The sequence below is a fragment of the Telmatherina bonti genome (genome assembly GCF_933228915.1).
Source record: "Telmatherina bonti genome assembly, chromosome: 23".
NCBI classification, from domain to species: domain Eukaryota; kingdom Metazoa; phylum Chordata; class Actinopteri; order Atheriniformes; family Telmatherinidae; genus Telmatherina; species Telmatherina bonti.
This window is the reverse complement of record NC_136632.1, coordinates 5799824-5817480: the sequence shown is the minus strand read 5'-3', so window position 1 is coordinate 5817480 and position 17657 is coordinate 5799824. Positions and strand designations below refer to the sequence as shown.

At 39.6% G+C, this 17657-nt stretch overlaps 1 protein-coding gene across 1 annotated transcript in view; it reads right to left on the bottom strand.

The window, feature by feature from the left end:
* The window catches only part of sema3c (sema domain, immunoglobulin domain (Ig), short basic domain, secreted, (semaphorin) 3C), a 57116-nt gene that overhangs the window by 28622 nt on the left and 10837 nt on the right, over nucleotides 1–17657 (bottom strand). Inside the window, exons 3-4 of the mRNA XM_079263231.1 lie at nucleotides 2374–2534; nucleotides 1782–1844 (exon numbers count right to left, since the gene is read on the bottom strand). Of these exons, the coding sequence (XP_079119357.1) occupies nucleotides 1782–1844; nucleotides 2374–2534 (224 nt within the window). The remainder of the gene's footprint in view (nucleotides 1–1781; nucleotides 1845–2373; nucleotides 2535–17657) is intronic.

Here is a 17657-nt window from a genome sequence, read left to right as displayed (position 1 = left end):
GTTACTGGAAACTGTTTTTAACTCTATTTCTGCACCAGCATGCTGTTAAAGAGCCTCATCCATTACCCTGCAGATGTCAGGGGGGAGTCCACAACTCCAGACAGAACATGCAACACGGTGACAAAGAAACTAGGTCGTTGATTCAAGTAAATAACTGGATCTGAAAGTCTAGTGTGGTAAAAGTAGACTTTTTTCTCTTTGTCTTATTTAATTTCCTTTCCACTGCATTATCTATAAGATGCCGTGTTTGTCTCGGTACAATCGAATTACAGGAGAACAGATGCTGAGGTGGGATTAGTCTCATGAGTCCTGCAGTATGTCTTCATTAAAGCTTGTAATGCTTCGCTGAATTAAAATGGCTTTTTCAGTGAAATGTGCTCCATTCTTTCTCCTTTTTGAGCAGTGATCTGTGTCTTTGGTGCTCCTATGACTTAAATATGGCTGAAGCTTGAACAAGATCTGATGTAAAAGGGAATCCTGGGAGACAACTTCATATGGAAACATGTTTGAAAACAACTGTTTTGACTTTCACCGTAATGGTGTAAAAGTATGATGACTTTAAAATCAGTCAGGTGAGTTTTCATCCACAATGTTTGTGCTGTGCTTTGTAATATTACGTGGATAGTCTCAGCATTCATAAAGTAAGCTTCTGAGGGATTATTAGCAATAGTGATGCAATTGTGGCCTCATAATTGGGGGACTATTTAAGTAAATATCTGATAGGATATTTATTTTCTATCTTACCTATGAGAAAAAAAAAAAGTTTTTTCCCCTCATTTTTACTAAATCAGACAAGCAAACCAGTAGTTTTCTGTATGTTAATCCTAACAGCTGTTTAAAGATGCACTATGCAACTTTCTACCTTTAAAACGTGATTGGACTTATTTTATGAAATGGTGACATTGATTATGAACAATTCTGGAGCATCCTAAAGCTGCATTTCACAGCTGTTTCTTCCCTGACAGCACATGAGTATTGCTTTCCGCACTATGTACCATGTTAGCAAGCAGATACTGTATAAACACTAAAAATGGCTGATTTAGCAAATAAACACAAGAGGACATTACAAGAGGACGACGGGAAAGGAAAGAGATAAAGAGGGAGAACAAGAAATAAAGAAAAATATGTCAAAATTAGCTGATAATGGGAAATATCTGTAAAGGTTCTGACAGATTTTAGTTGTAATGCTACACAGTGACATATTTTACTATCCTGAGCCTTTTAAAACGTTTACGACAAATGCAAGACATAGCAGTGCATGATTAGCTAAAATGCTATATGATTAGCTCAACACATTTGTCTTCGACTTGACAGATCAGAATAGATTTGTTTCTGTTTTACACAGACTTTAAAGTTTCCGTTTCAGTAACAAAATTAGTCAGATTAAAGAAAAACATAAAAGAATTCAGTCATTTGCAAGAAAAGGAAGGTTCTTAAATAATGTGATCTCACAGAAATATGCCAGAAATGTCATCGCATCTGTCTGCAAGACAAAACTGCACAGAAACCAACCATGCCCATATGCTTCTGACAATATGGAGAGCATGGGCAGAAATCACATGTAACTTATTATCACTAAACCTGATTAAGAACATAATTTGATTAGTTCGCCAACCACAGGGATAATACATAGAAGACAGAGGGATGGCGTGATAAGTCAACCCCGCTTAAAGGTTGTTCCTCTGAAATAATTTTTCCTGGAAATTTACCCCATAAATATCATGCTCTGAGTTGTGCACAGAAATGAATGACTTTGTTGAAATAAAGTTAGCTTTTCTTACTGTTGGGTCCTTGCCTGCCATTTGGCATTCTTCTATTTTGACTGTAGATGCAGGCCAAAACACCTGGCGGTACAAAAAACAAAACAAAACACAAACAGTTCACTGTTAACATGAATATGCTCATCAGGTTCTATGTTCTATAAACAAAGAGAAATGCCAGGCAAAATGTGGGAAATTAACACAAAAAAAGTTTAATTTTCCGTTGAAATCCAGCGTTAATGATTAGAAGCAGCTATAATCGGCAGAAAATGTGTTTCAGACCAGAGGAAGGGGTTTAAGGTCTAACTCAATGAACACATCATGTAATTATCTGGGAATAAATTGATGTGGTGCGGCAGTCTGCGCGGGAGCTTTCCCATCTGTTTATGCACTTCATGTCTGTCAATTACATGAAAGATCATTTCCTCACCGCATCCAGAATTACCGACAAGAGAGCTCCGGCAGTTCAACAGCTCTTTGTGGGAACCCTAAAATTGTACTGATTATAGCTAATGTAAGGTAATTTGCATCTCATTGCACAGATTCGAATAAAAACCACAGCAGTACCACAGAAGAAGAAATGATTTTTCTGTCACGACATCAGTCTCCTGACCTTAAGTGTGCCGTGGGTGATGTTGTTGATGTCCATGGAGAGAACATGGTCCTTGCAGCCCACATACATCCTGTCCTGGTCCTCGTCCATATGCAGAATCCTGTAGTCCATGGCCTTGTCTGATATGTTGTAGTGTTCAAAGGACAGAGAGGTCTGCAGGTCTGAGAGACAAACAGAAGAGAGAATGCTAAAGAAAACATACAAATAAACTGGTCCAAAGAGAAAGTATCTCTTATTTCTGCTCAGTTATTTCATAATAAACACAAATCTGAAAAGCAAACTCACACTGCTGCTCTCAGATGGAAAGAGTGTTTACAGAGGTTGGGAAGGTGATTTGCCGCTACGACACTGTCTGCACATGCAACAGAAAGCTGCTAGAAGTTTCAAAGGGACCATTTTTGTTCCATCAAGGCTAAGTAGTGCACTTAATCACCTATGTGTGCTCGAAACACACGCAGCAAGGAGAATGGTTGGCTTGCACACAGCTGTAGTCATGACCACTTAAGGTGATTCCTCGAAAAGATAAAGTCGAAGTTTACAGATTAACCTAAGACAGAGACCAAACAGGCTTTAAGCCAAGTCGAGACCGAAGCCAAAGGAGTAAAGCAGCGCTGTCAATATTCCTGGAGCTGCTTAGTTTAAGTCAACAGCGACCATCCAGGTCATTCAGTGCAGGTTTCAGGGTTTGGACACGTTTAGAATGTGATGGGAAAGCAGAATGCGGTGCATGAGCAGCTTTACTGGATGAAAAGGGACAGAAAGGATTGCTTCACATCACACATCAAAAGATTTATTAGTTTGAATATCGTGAATTAACCTGGTGTCCAGTGAGAATGTGTGATACGAAGCTACACTGACAGCGTAAAATCAATCAATCATAAATCTTTATGTATAAAGCATTTTTCCTGCCAAAGGCAACAGAAAGCGCTTTACGGGATAAAAACAGTTTGTGGTAAAGATTCACCATAATGGCTCCAAAACAATCCAACTGGTACGTTTTCTCACTGGTTTTCTTTGTATGGACAAAGACACAGTTCACATCCTGATAACATGGATGAGTTACTCATGATATGAGTCATCTAAAGCAGGGAAAACTTAGGGTTTAGACCAGGAGGCAGAGATAATAAGTTCCAGAATATGACGATACCACATATATACTGTATATATGATGATACCTCAGATATCTGTCTACACACACGTCCTTGCCTGCTAGAGTTTGCCACAAATGCAATGTTTTCCATCTCTAACAGCCTGGGGCTCATGGCTTAAATGGAATGTTTCGGTTTAGAAAAGTGTAGACATTTAGGCAGGGATATAAGTCTTAATATTCAACAGTTGTGATTTTCATCATCTGGCAGTAGGTGTGTTTCCATTACACCAAGACTTGTGCAAAAACTAAATATTGCAATAAAAAAAACATTAATGGAAACACCTACATTTAAAAAAAAAGTCTCAAATATCGCTAAAAATATTTACACTCTGGTGGTTTTTCAGATGTTTAGTTATCGAAACACATCACAAAAGTGGAATGGAAATACTTTTTTTGCACATGACGTAGAAGGTTGTGACCGGTTCATTTCTGGTAAAGATGGTGCTGTGTGGAACAAACAACAGCGAATTTCAGAGATTTGGAAAAGAAAATCAGGGAGAAAAGCTTTGAAGAAAATTCTCTAGATAGAAAAGCCCAAAATAAAGCTGCATGGCTACGTTGGAAAAGCGGCAATTTTTGTAAAATCTCGGGAGACAAATGAGATTTTACGCGACTTGAGGCTAATGCGTGAAACACTGGTCGATGGAAACACCTGCAAATCAAAATTGTTGTTTGTCAAAACTTAGAAATATCACTTTAATTTAGCAAAAAAAAAAAAGTGATGGAAACTCAGCTAGTGATGCTGACCTTTAGAAAGCACATTACAGATTACAAGCATGGACTGCTGCACTATTATGTGTTAATACGGGTTTAAACACTTGTAATGTTTTTTGGTGAGATTGAGCTTGACTGATCTTCTGGTTGCAAATATATATAATTCTTTTGAGAAATAGTCTCTGTTTTTATGAAGAAAACAGCTCTTCCTATGAAAATTATGGTTATGACATACATATCATGCTAAGTTATGCTTTAATGATATTTCACTTGTATTTTTATTTTATGACTGAACATTAAAGGTCTTTTACACAACAAAGCCAATGTGAATAAAAATGTAAAATTGTGACTATTTCAGCTGTGAAGTTTCAAATTGTCTATGCACACCAAGTGTGATGCAAGGTCCAAATAAATTATGAAGATTCTCAAACAAATTTGCGAGATGACAAAAGAAAGCATAGATTCCACAGCAAGCAACAAATACTTTGTGCTGATGCTGCAAAAGAGAAGAAAATAATGCACCCTGGATTCATCCTGTTCTCAAAAAAAGAGGAGCACTTTGGGAGTTTTATTGTTTAGTCCAGGAGCTGAAGCTGGACCACGGCCGCTTCAGGATGAAGTTTAGGATCAGTTTAAGGATCGGTTTTAGCAGCTAGCCGCTAGCTTAAAGAACCATAGAAGAAATAATGAAGATGCTCGGCCATGATGAGACAAGGCTTGAAAATGACTCTTTCATAGCTTATTATCAACTCCAGCAATGCTGTCAGCACACCTTCTCTGACTGGCCGATTGTGTATCTGTCTCAAATCTCTGACTCAAATCAGTTTTTAATCAGCAAACTTGTGCAGATTTTGATGTCAAACTCAGCATTTGTCTGATGCGTGTCAGGTGTGTTGCAGCAGGGAAATTTACAACACCTGTAGGGCTACGACCCTGCAAGACCGGAGTTGAACACCCCTGTTCTAAAGGTTTTTATCAGTCATATGTGTCCCCAAAACCTGTGTATGACACCAAATAAGAGAAAACTCTGTCATCAATTTTACTTTTTTTGGAGCAAGAGAGGTGTGTGATTGAAGAGGGGCAACAACCACACCCCCTAGTAGAGGATATTGCCAATGTCCTGCCCCCTCCTCATTGAGCCTGCCCTCTAAAATCACCAATTGGGTTCCAGTGAAAGCTGCATCTTCTCCCTGAGAGTGGTGTGGACAGACACATCTCATGAAGATTTGCTGGTTGAGCAACAGTCTGATCAGTAATTATCTTTGACATCCTCTATTGTTTGATTTCTTGCCTGTGTTGCTCTCACTCTCAGATGTAAGTCACTTTGGATAAAAGTATCTGCTAAAAGAATGTAGAATAGACTAGACTAGACTAGACTAAACTAGAATAGAATAGATTCGAACAGAACAGAACGGACAGCCTGTTCTCAGTAGAGCCTACCAGAGACAAAACTAGAATGGTTGAAATTAAGGACCAAGGCTGAATTTGGGGTAAAACACTTTGAAATCAAGGCCGTTGGAGCTCTGACACCCAGATGAAATTGTTAAAAAAAAAAAAAAAAAAAAAACACACAACATGGGACCCTTAAGAAAAAAATCCACCTCAGTTTTAAAAAAAAACAAAACTTGCTCTATAATGCTAAGAACATTCCCATTGACTTAATGTTGTTTAAATTAAAAATATTGCTGTGAGAATTATTCTGACAAAATATTTGGGCTACATACGTAAAGGCTTAAACATGTGATACAGTATATTAACGAAATGTCTAAATAAATTCCTGGAGTCTTTTCCAGTCACACAGAGGGCGTAAACATCCTCACACTGTTATTTTCAGCCTATTTACTGCACAGATAGATTTTCACCAATACCATCAAAGGACTCCACTGTTGAAGCCAAACTCATGCATATTTATCACTTTTTCAATCTACAGCCAGAGGAGGGGTTGTGGGGGAAGCAATGTAGATCTACACCCTCCATTTCCTTCCCTGTATTGACCCTCTCAGCTCTTTGTATCCCCTCCTCTAATCAACAAACAGGTTGTCCTGCACTTTGCTTCAGTCCCTCAGGCTAAAGTCACATTTTCATTATTGTTTGGCATATGCTTGTGAGGCCTTTCATCTAGCTGGAAAGTGGCTTTTTGAGGCACCCCCTCACTCTCATCACAGCTTGTTTTTTTTGTTCTTTCTCCATGTAAAGCCTGAAGTGTTTAACTTTCCATGAAGACAAGTTAACCAATTTGGAGACAACCAAGTTTCCCACGACTCTTCACTCTCCTCTTCAGCTGTCTTTAGATGAATTGCTTTACATCTCAAAGTGCGAGTAGAGTATTTTTTCAACAGTATGTTGAAGTGAGAGCATCTGCCTTTGCATATAGAATCAAACATGCACATAGATGAATCAGAGACTAAATTAAATGTGAAGACTCTTCAAGCAGATTAGAATCTTGTAAAAACAACAGTAGCATTGTTCGAGGCTCCAATAAAGAGAGCATCACCGATAACACCAGTGATCACTGCGTGCCTAAGGAATATTAACCCAAAAAAGACTGAAGATATGACGTCGCAGGTCTGCCAGAGTGCAGCCATCAACCCTAAAACTCTCACTAACAGCTAATTAGGAATATTTTAGTCAACTGATTTGATAAGCAGCTTCACACCATACTGAATATTTGAAAATAAATTATTGGATTAGATTTATGGTAACTTTTCAAAACCAAAGGCACCTCATTAAAAAGTTCAAGGTTTTTGTTATTTTTCTGAGGAATAAAACAGTTTTTACAACCAAATATCTGTAAAAAGAAAAAAAAGTATAATAAGGTAACTTCTTGGTGTTTGGTGGTAAAAGCAGCATAATGTACCAGGGCGTAGATGATCTCCTGTATCACATTATGCTTTCTTTTGGTTTGTAAGCTTACTAAAGGAAAACACTGCATACATGATTAACTTGGTAAAAATCGCTGACGTTTACAGCATAGTTGCAGACAAAGTTGGAATGCTGCCTATAATGCAAGTAAAAACAGAAAACAATGATTTTAAAAAAATCCCATCAACCCAGATTTTAGTCCCAGTGGAACATAAACACAATTTCAGATGCTGAAACTGGAACATTTTAGCATTTCATGGAAAATATGAACTCTTTTTTTTATTTGATAGCAGCAATTTTGTTTGGCTTGTAGATTTCTGGGTGAACTGTGTGGTTTGTGTAAGTATCCCTGTGTCCGTGTAGGGATTTCCATTATGTATGAATGCATAATGTAAAGGTGAGGCCAAAGATCACGAGCATCCAGTTATGACCTTCAGTCTTGTCCCATGCGCACAGTGATTCCTCCTGATTCTCTGAACTGATAATATCATAAACCATAGATGTGGGATCTTCAAAGTCTTGGCTACTTTAACAATGACATGTTGACAAATAGTACTTCAAAATTAACTCCACATTTCCAGCCTCAATGATATAAACTCTTTGTGATAACTGCAACATGCTCAACAGCAACTCTGGGCTTTCTGCCTGGTGTCGCTAGACTTCATTAGGGTAAGCTAGCTACCAGGAGATTAGGGCTAACCATGTGTTGAAATCACAGCAAGAAGTCGTATTTATATTCAATATTTCTTTTAAAGCTTACATAATTTTAGTAAATTATTATGGTTTTCTGCTATTTAAGCTAATAATATCAATAGTTTAGCTCAATATCATCATTAGCATTTCAAGATTTTAGCATTTTAGCTAAGCTATTAAGCTAGTTAGTGTAAGTCATTCAATGTGAAGTTCTAGTTTGTAGATTAATTGTCAAACTAATTAAATTATGGAAGAGAATTATAACTCCATAAGTGAATGTTTTGTTGAAAGTAAAGATTTTTATACAACATTGAGCATTTCAAGAAGAGATCTTTTAGCAAAACAGGAAAATGTTTATTCTTCCTGGCAGACCCTCTCCAGAACATCCAACCACGGGAAGAAAGGGGTGTGGTGGGGTGAAATAAGTGCTTAATATTATGGTGAACTCTGAATTGTTTTCACAGTGGGGGAAAATAGAAGACTTTCATGTTCCCTTGTGAGGGTGGAAGGCCAGCTAAGCCTGCTGCTAAGATGGGACGCAGCAGGGGTGTGTCACATGGATCCAGCTTACTTAGTGAGACACAATCTGAAACCCTCTGGAGTCCACATGCTGCTGGATCTGGTCTCTTCTCAGTGTGCTGTTTTGAGTCTCATACAAACATATGAGTCATGGCTGCAGAACTGGAGAGCCGCATTTAAAGTTTAACTTGCCAGATGGTGCACCTGCTAGCAGAGCGAGGAGAGCTGCTCCATGCAGCCAAGGACGACTAATGAGACCAAGTGTTTGCTGAATCTGTAATTGTAGCATGAGATGGACTAATCTGGCCAGGTGTGGAGTCCAGCTTCACTCTCTCAAACTATCTGAATGATTATATTTGACAGCCCCAAGTTTCTGTTCTCAAACCATGACGTCAGAGATTTTATCAAAGGAGAAAACAAAAGCTGGAGTGCAGATATTTTGTTTATATCTGTGTGTTGGGGAAAAACTGGACCACATGTAGTTCATTAGACACGTGTTTATATGCATTCCTCATTGCTGAGATCATGTAAAGGGAAGACTGTCAATACTGAGTGAGCACATCATTACCGAGGCATTGTCGAAAAACTTCATGAGGTTTTAGGTGTTTTTCACTTCTGTCAGCGCTAAGATGGGAATCAAAAGGTTTTTAGGGATCATACACAAAAACCAGATTGAGTCAGAAGAAGATGAAGTTGTGAGAGTGTTGTTGTTTTTCTTTACCATCATTGATTGAGGCTAGGGCCTTTAAGAGAACCAAAGGAGAAGAAGAAAATAAGCAAGAGTAAGATGACAGCTTGAGGGTTTTCTATTATGAATGTGAGCAGGTGGGCCTTGTACCTCCCGGTGGACCTCACAGCAGTCTTCTGAGTCCTACTTTGACTTTGAGCTTTGACCCATGATGCCCCATTGGTTGAATGGCAGACCAGTGGTGCTATAATCCCATCTGATCGATGCAGTGGACAGTGGAGTGGAAAGGGCAAGGTGGTGGAGAAGTGTGTTATGTGACCAAGCGCAAGCAGCACAAAAGCCTTTTGTTTGGCAAGGAAACTCCAGAGGTCATTCAGTATTAAACAACAGATTTCTTTCTCTGCAGCAGATAGCATGTGCAAAACACATTCCTCACATGTTGGTTTATCTCAGCTGGCATAGGGCAGGAGACAGGGAAGAGCCTGGACATATCACCAGCCCATCACAAGACAAGCAACCACGCATGATCTCCCTGACTGCTTGGACCATTTCAGGATACCATCTAACCCAACTGCTATTCATAAAGAAGAAAGTTGCTAATCTTGATGCACTTGAACTTTCCAGTTCTGAGGCGCAGCAGAAGAATCAGTCCAGTTCACAGCCTCCTTTACAGGAAACATCCCAGACCACCATAACAACACCCACATGAATACTTTCTCAGACTGTAGAGCAAACCAGTTAAATTCCTCAGGTTTTACTTACCTAAAGGATGTTTTTTTTTTTTTTTTTACTCAGTTTAACAAAAATAAAAATTGTATTTCAAAAAGCTTATCAGCAAGAAATTTTACACAAGATGCTCGAGTTTAAAAGCATCTAGAATGAAATGGATGGGCATAAGGTAAAATCCAGGAAAATGAAAGTAAATTCCATAGACTGTCTATAAAAGATTGACAGAGGCTCTGTGACGTAACCTGTATGTTTATAAAGAGCTGAAGTGAAGCTCATTAGGCGGTTTCTACTATCGCCACCTTGGCAGCATCCCCCGCGTCGTCTCTTCCACAGAATACAAAAATGGGCAAAGAGATGGGAGATTGAGTTGGAGCCTCCAACTCAATCTGTTGGTTTCCTTATATAGGCTATTATGAATTGGCTTTCATTTTGTTTTGTTTTTTCCCTGTCTGTAAAGCGTCTTGAGATGGCATTGCCCTGATTTGACGCTATATAAATAAAATTGAATTGAATTGAATTGAGGTGGAGCTGAGAGGGGGGCTGTGACAATGGGGGCGGATGATTGACATCTCACAAACTCCGACCTGCCTGTAGCTAAGAGCTAACCGAGCTAACCCAGAGCTAATGGAAGCTGACTAGCTAATGGAGGTAGGCGGGGTCATGCTGTTAACTGGCTAAAAATTGAGGTTGTGCAACACTCTGGCTTCTTGCAGCGGGATATGTGGTACCTGTCAACCTAAAGGAATGCAGCATGATAACAGTAAAAGTGCTTATTTTCCTTTAGTGCTTTAGTTTATTTCTTACATTTTAAAGCTTAATAACTAAACTTTCTGAACCAGTTAAATAACAACACCCTCAACACCCTATTCAACCAGTTAAATAACAACACCCTATATTGAACACTTGAGCATTCTGCAAGGAGAACCTTTCATCTCTTTTGATTCATATTTAGACAGCACGGTATTTTTATTAAGTTGTCACAAAAGCCTGAACAAAATTTCTTGTTCATGGGACTGATTACAGTACTATAACCCTAAAAGGCATGAAGTATGGCATCCTGCAGATATTTTAAAAATCAGCATGACTGACTGTGGTAAAAAGCAGTGTGGATATAGTAGAAAATGTGGGCGACATAAAGCGACTTGTAGTGTCTGGGTACATGGCAGCAATTAAAGTGCAGTGGAGACTGCAGAGCTCACTTCCCAGCTTTTTTGTTGTTGCTGTTGTGATTATACAGTACATCCAGGAACGGAAAATATGCTACAGCCACAATGAGGCTCCGTCAAAATGTTCAGTCTTTCCTGACAAACTTTGCCCCCGAAATTACTTCCATGATCAAATAACTGGATCTGAATGCCGTTCCTGCGGCTGTAAACAACAGAGCCATGGTTTCAGTGTGGGATGTCGATACAAGGAGTGGTTTGTTGAAACGCAGCATTGTCAAAAATGAGACATTTTTCACAGTGGATGGAAAATATGTGGGATCTTGTAGTTCTGGAGGTTTTAGGAGCTGGTGCAAACTGTCTGAACTGGTGTCATCCCAGTAGCTACGGAAGTCTTCCTCCAATCTGATGGAGGATAATTATAAAAGGAAGAACTGCAAAAGAAACTGCATTGTTGTAGTTTATCTTGACAGGAATAGCTGCCAAACATGCTTTTCTCTTGACATGCCGAAGTGATAAAAATCAACAATATAGGATTATTTTGTCAGGACACGGGATTAGTCTTTGTAGTGTAGGGATTAAAAGCTTTCACTGTCTGAAGTGTTGAATTCCCTTTTTAAAAAAAAAAAAAAAATCAATACCAGTGTCTGAACACAAGCCAACATGTCCTCGCACCCAATTAAAAACACTCCAAGATGGGATTCTGAGCCAATTACAAGCCAACCTTACTCTCTCCAAATGCAAATTCTCCCTCATCAATTGGCTTCCTACCTGAAAGGCCACATGCACGCATTAACTCTATGCTAATGAGGAGGGCTTCCCATTTAATTCAAGGAGAACCGGCTCTGTGGTTGTCAGGGGCAGCTGGTAGGAGGACCCCCGTCACCCATCTCGATAAATATTGAAGCAGGAGCTTATCTGACTTCAAACCTGCTGCCAAATACCGCTGCTCTTAGTCTGGACAATCCTAAGAGCTCTTGAGTTCACTTCTGGATGGTTGCACTTACCTAATGCGTTGCAGACAAACCACACATACTCGACCAGTGAAAAACTTTGTCTTGGCAACTGACAAGTAACCCACAGAGATAAAAAAAAAAAAAAAAAAATATGGCTGTGCTCAGAACATTTGCTGGTAAGTCTTTTTATACAGTATGAGGTGATCGCTTGTGCAGTGTAAATATGGCCAAGGAGAAGTTAAGGTGTCAATCTGGAGGAAGAAGACCACCCAGGACGTCTTGCGCTGGCTGACAGAGTCGTCCGATTGTCTGTCCAACAGGCATACTCTACATTCCCAGGCAGGCTACTCTCTGCACTTAAAATGCAACCAGCGTGCATAAAAGTGCTGCACTGCAACACAGAAGCCAGAGTGGGCTCTGACAGGGTGGATTCTTTATCTTCCGTGTCTCATTAATTTCCTGATTGTTGTCTGTTGCCAATTATCTGTAACCAGACATTTCTAATGGAAATCATATGGCTGCACGGAACGCCATGCTTCCCATGTGCCGCCTTCTTCCCAACGCAGACTCTGTGTCTGAATATGACACGCTAGACTTGATTATTCGTGCAGAGTGATGTTATCCAGCGCTAATGTCACGGTGGGTCCTGTTGCATGGCTGGCCTGCGAAGGTGGCTAATATTCCCAGTAAGATTTGAAACTTGAGATTACAAACAGCTCAATCATAGCCCCCCTTCAGCAGGGTAGTTTGCTTCCAAGTGCCCCAATTAGCACCTGACCTTCCCTTTACATGCTACCGACAGTGGAACCAACTCATGCCATCAGCTACCGTGCCTTTTAGATGGTGACCTCTCACCTGCAAACATCAGGAGCCTCTAGTTGCCTCACCCCCCCTCTCAGACAGTAAATCTCCATGATTTTACCATCAGGGAGGCTGTTGTAGAGGCTGTCACAGTGAGGGGTGGCTTGCAGGAGATATGGGTCAGAGAAATTCCAGTGCTGATGTGTTTACTGGTCATGGAAGACACGCAAAAGGGAAATGCACAACCAGGTGGAGCTCCTATTTTCTTTTACTGCTTGCTCAATCAGGGAATGGTCTTTTTTTCTCTCTTTTATGGTAAGCTTTTGACCTAACCTGAAAGATTATTTTATGGTATTGTGCTTAAATAAATCAAATTAATTAAATAATAAAAGTTGATGCTGAATTTTCTGTTTGACTTGGATGTTAGAGCTGTCTCCGATGGTGAGGGAAGGTCAAGATTTGCTACAAGGACAACAATGACTTAAGCACCTGCTGCAGCTGGTTGAGAACTTAACACTCAGGTGCTTAAAGAAAATCCATTTGAGTTGCAAAATGTTACCAATAATGGAAAAGGAATGAAGTAGAGATCCGCTGATGGAAAACGCTGATATACCAGTAGTTATTGTACAGTTGAAAAAGCTATGTTTCCATCACACATCAGACTACAGACAGAAATGCATGCAGAACATAAATGAAAAAACAGTTTGTGCTAAGGAGACGCTGCCTGGCCTGAGCTGATAACCATCGATTTTCTTTCAACATGTTGCAGGGCAAGAATATTAAAACATTCAATGAGGCTGGCAAGGTCAGAGACAGGAATAGCTCAACGCAGCGAGCACGACAGACTGACTGATGAAGGAACTGTCAGTCTCAAGCTGCAGGCATCTTCGTCAACATCAGCCATCATGCACTGCTAATTTCCAGCTATTTGCAGTATGTCTCTTTCTGTCACTGCAGACAGATTTGACAGGCAGTGTAAAAACAGCATCCCTGATTTTACATCACAAGCTTCATTATTAGATGTGCAACTGTAATGTAAAACAGAGGCAGGAAGCTGCCTCTTGTTAGCAAAGAATTAACATAATGCTGCAGACAAAACTCTCCTCCGGGGCTTGTTAGTCCGTGCGTTTACATGGAAGTTTTAATTCCTGTTTAATTCCTGAATGAAAGTTAATTCTGCTTTAAACTGATGAAAAACGACCATGTAAACACTTAATTCCTAATGCTAATTTCTATTTGGAATTGGTGGTACTGGTACTTCAAAATTATAATGAAAATAGCGGTGAAACTGGTACTTATGTAGTTTTTACAAGGTATGACTGAAAAGACGAGAAGCAGGGAGCCAACTTTGTTTATTTCTGGAATACGTTATACGTCACGTACACAAATTAATTTTAAAAGAAGTTTTATTTTAAGCGCTTGACCTCACAAAAAAAGCAGTGAAATCTACTTTGTACTGATGTTATTTTGGCATTCAAAGCATTCTGTAGACTGTTTCATAACTACATGCTGGTTACAACACTGGAAAACCAACAATCAGTGGAAAGTTTACCTTTCAAATGCAGTGACATGTTCAGAAATGTTTTAATCAGGGGGCCAAGTAAAGACAGAAGTTAGGGTGGGGTTGACGATTACTAACTGAATATCCAGCAGGGATACTGTAAACTTTGGTTAGATGCAGTGTGTGATATTTAGGGATTCTTGGGTGTCCAGGAACAGAGATGAGTCCTCTCCAGTGTGAAAAACAAAACCATTTTACAAATTTTGAAGCATTTTATATGAGATGAAAATTTTGTTATATGAGAAATCTTTAATAGCTTTCTGCTTTTATGCAGGATGAATGGCCTTTTGGAAAACCAGTTAAATTGTTTTAGAGCAAAAACACAGAAATTTGATGATCAACTAGTCAACAAATGCAGCAGTTTTTGTAGCGACTGGAACCTACTGGCGGCAGTATGTTTTTACCAGGATAGTCTGGGGGAGGGATTTGCTTCAATTGGGTGGCAATTCCAAAAGTTTTGGCACCTTTGTTTGGTTTTGTTTGTGTTCACACTGCACTTTACTGAAGCAGACAACGTTATGTAGTTACAACAACTGCTCACTAGGGGAAGTATTCTCTCTATACAACCGGGGTGCCCAAAGTCGGTCCTGGAGGGCCGCTGTCCTACAGGTTTTTAATGTTTCTGTACTCCAACACACCTGGATTCTATTGAATGGACCCAACAGCCAATGAAGTTCTGCACAATTAGTGATTAATTTGAGTCAGGCGTGTTGGAGCAGGTATACATGAAAAATCTCCAGGATTGTGGCCCTTGAAAACCAGAACTGGACATCCCTGTTATGTGACCACAGACCAGATAAAAGAAAGAAAATCTGGCTCAGTGATTGGCCAGGACCAAAACTAGCTTGTTCACCGTAAGTAAACAACGGAACTACAATAGATTCATTCAGTCTTTGTTTTTTGTTTTTTTTTTACTTTGGTCTTCAGACCTAGTGGAGACTTTATCTGAACCTGTCCAGTATGAGCAGCAGAACACACAGCATCTAACATCTTCTGCAACATTACATTCTACACAACATTTCCTGATGGTTCACACTGCTCCAAATGGACTAAACTATCCATGAATGAGGAGCGAAGTTAGTTTAAAGCAGACCAAAGAGTGCCAATGTGAATGTACCAGTATCCCAGTAAGAAATGCAGTCACACACTTTCTCAGATCTATTGACATACATACACACTCCCACACCATGCAAACAGACAAGAAGCTACTCTGCATAAACAATATAACTTCTGTATGAATTATGGGGGTGACCACAAATCGTAATGAGTCATGAAGAGGAATTGGTGCATTTACTCTCACACCTGGTTCCTGATCTCCATGCCTGGTTCTGTTCAGGGTTATGGCACATCTGGCTCATACCAGACCAGAGGAGCGCTCATTAAACTACACACATCATTTTAATAAGCTTCTCTGATGGGTCTGTGAGCAAAAATCTCCATTAACACCAAAAAGCCCCATTCAGGTCCACTCACTCTGAAACGTTTGTATTGGTTGACATCCACAATGTGTCTACTGTATTTCTATGTCAATTTTGTGTTGGATATGGAGGTTTGCCAGAACAGGGTGAGACGGTTGATGAGGTTAAATGATCCTGATCGTAAACACAGACCACTGCACCATCTGTCAGCCAGGGGGGATAAATGAGACAGGTTTTCTGACCCCACAATTCACAGATTGTCATTTTGGCAACAGCTGAGCAGAAACGGTAGCAGGAGCAGCAGGCCGTGTATTTAATATACAAAATTCAGACAGTAGCTGCTTTTTTTATATGGTGCTCATCTTTCAACTATCAGGATGTGGAAACACCATGTCATCCAGAGCATCATGTGTTTGCAACAGGTGTGACATACTGTTATGGTTGCACAGTGTTTTAATACAACTAATACTGTATTTGTTAGTTTGAGGAAGACCCAGTAAATGTTTAAATAGAAAAAAACTGTTAATTTTGCTCTTTCTGAATTATATTAAAAAAGACTTGTTAATTAAAAAAAAAACCCTAAAGACATTTAGATATTAAATACACACACACACACACACACACACACACACACACACACACACACACACACACACACACACACACATATATTTATATATATATATATATATATATATATATATATATATATATATATATATATATAGGTAAAACCATAAATAATTTAGTAATTTTATGCTGAATAATATATACTAAACTAAACTAAACTAAACTAAAATGAAATAAAATGAAATAAAATGTGCTGCTTCCACTCCAGTTTTTAGATTAATTCAAGATTTTAAACATTATTTCAGCATTAATATTAATAAAAAGGAATGCTAGATGGCTTACGGTAACTATGACAATACATGACAGAGCATTAGAAGAAACATCTGTGATGGAACACCAGACTCTGTCAATCTTCCAGTTTAATCTGTCATGTGCCAGATCATCTTTTTCCAAGCTTGAAATTAAATTGTCATTTTCCTTTCACATTTTTCCTTGGCAGCAGAAGCAAAACTACAGATATTTTAAAGAAAATATTCCACACAAAAAACAACAAACAAAAAACTTTACTTAAGCTTAACTGGCTCAAACCACAGTGGTATCATCCTGGTATAAATATGGAGGTTAATGATTATAAAAAAAGAATAAAAGGGCACAGAAATGAGTTATATAGTTCCCACTCATCCTCACACACATCCCACTTTGATAATCTGTAAGGGAATAATAGAATCATGTAAAAGTTATGGTGACAAGAAATTATGGTGAATAATGAACAGCCCAGCATGTTCTATACTAAATGATATGACAAACTGCAACATCTTTACTCAGCATTAATTCAATTCAATTCAGCTCTTTTTTTTTTTGTATAGCGCCACTTAACAACGATGTTATCTCAGGGCTTTACAGACACTCCAGTTCAAGCCAGTTCATAATAAATAACCTAGTCAAGGCAAATCAATACATTGCATCGAATCTTGACTGGTCCTGGAGGGGGCATGGGAGTCCAACCAGTCTACATGTGCTTTGTGGACCTGGAGAAGGCATTCCACCGTGTCCTCTGGGGGCTCCTGTGGGGGGTACTCCGGGAGTATGGGACACCGGACCCCCTTGTACGAGCTGTCCGGTCCCTGTACGACAGGTGTCAGAGCTTGGTCCGCATTGCCGGGAAGTCAGATTAGTTTCCGGTGAGGGTTGGACTCGGTCAAGGCTGCCCTTTATCACCGATTCTGTTCATAACTTATATGGACAGAATTTCTAGGCGCAGCCGAGGGGTTGAGGGGATCCGACTTGGTGGCCTCAGGATTGGGTCCCTGCTTTTTGCAGATGACGTGGTCCTGTTGGCTTCATCTGGTCGTGATCTCCAGCTCTCACTTGAGCGATTTGCGGCGAAACGGCTGGGATGAGAATCAGCACCTCCAAATCTGAGACCATGGTCCTAAGCCGGAATAGGGTGGATTGCCCTC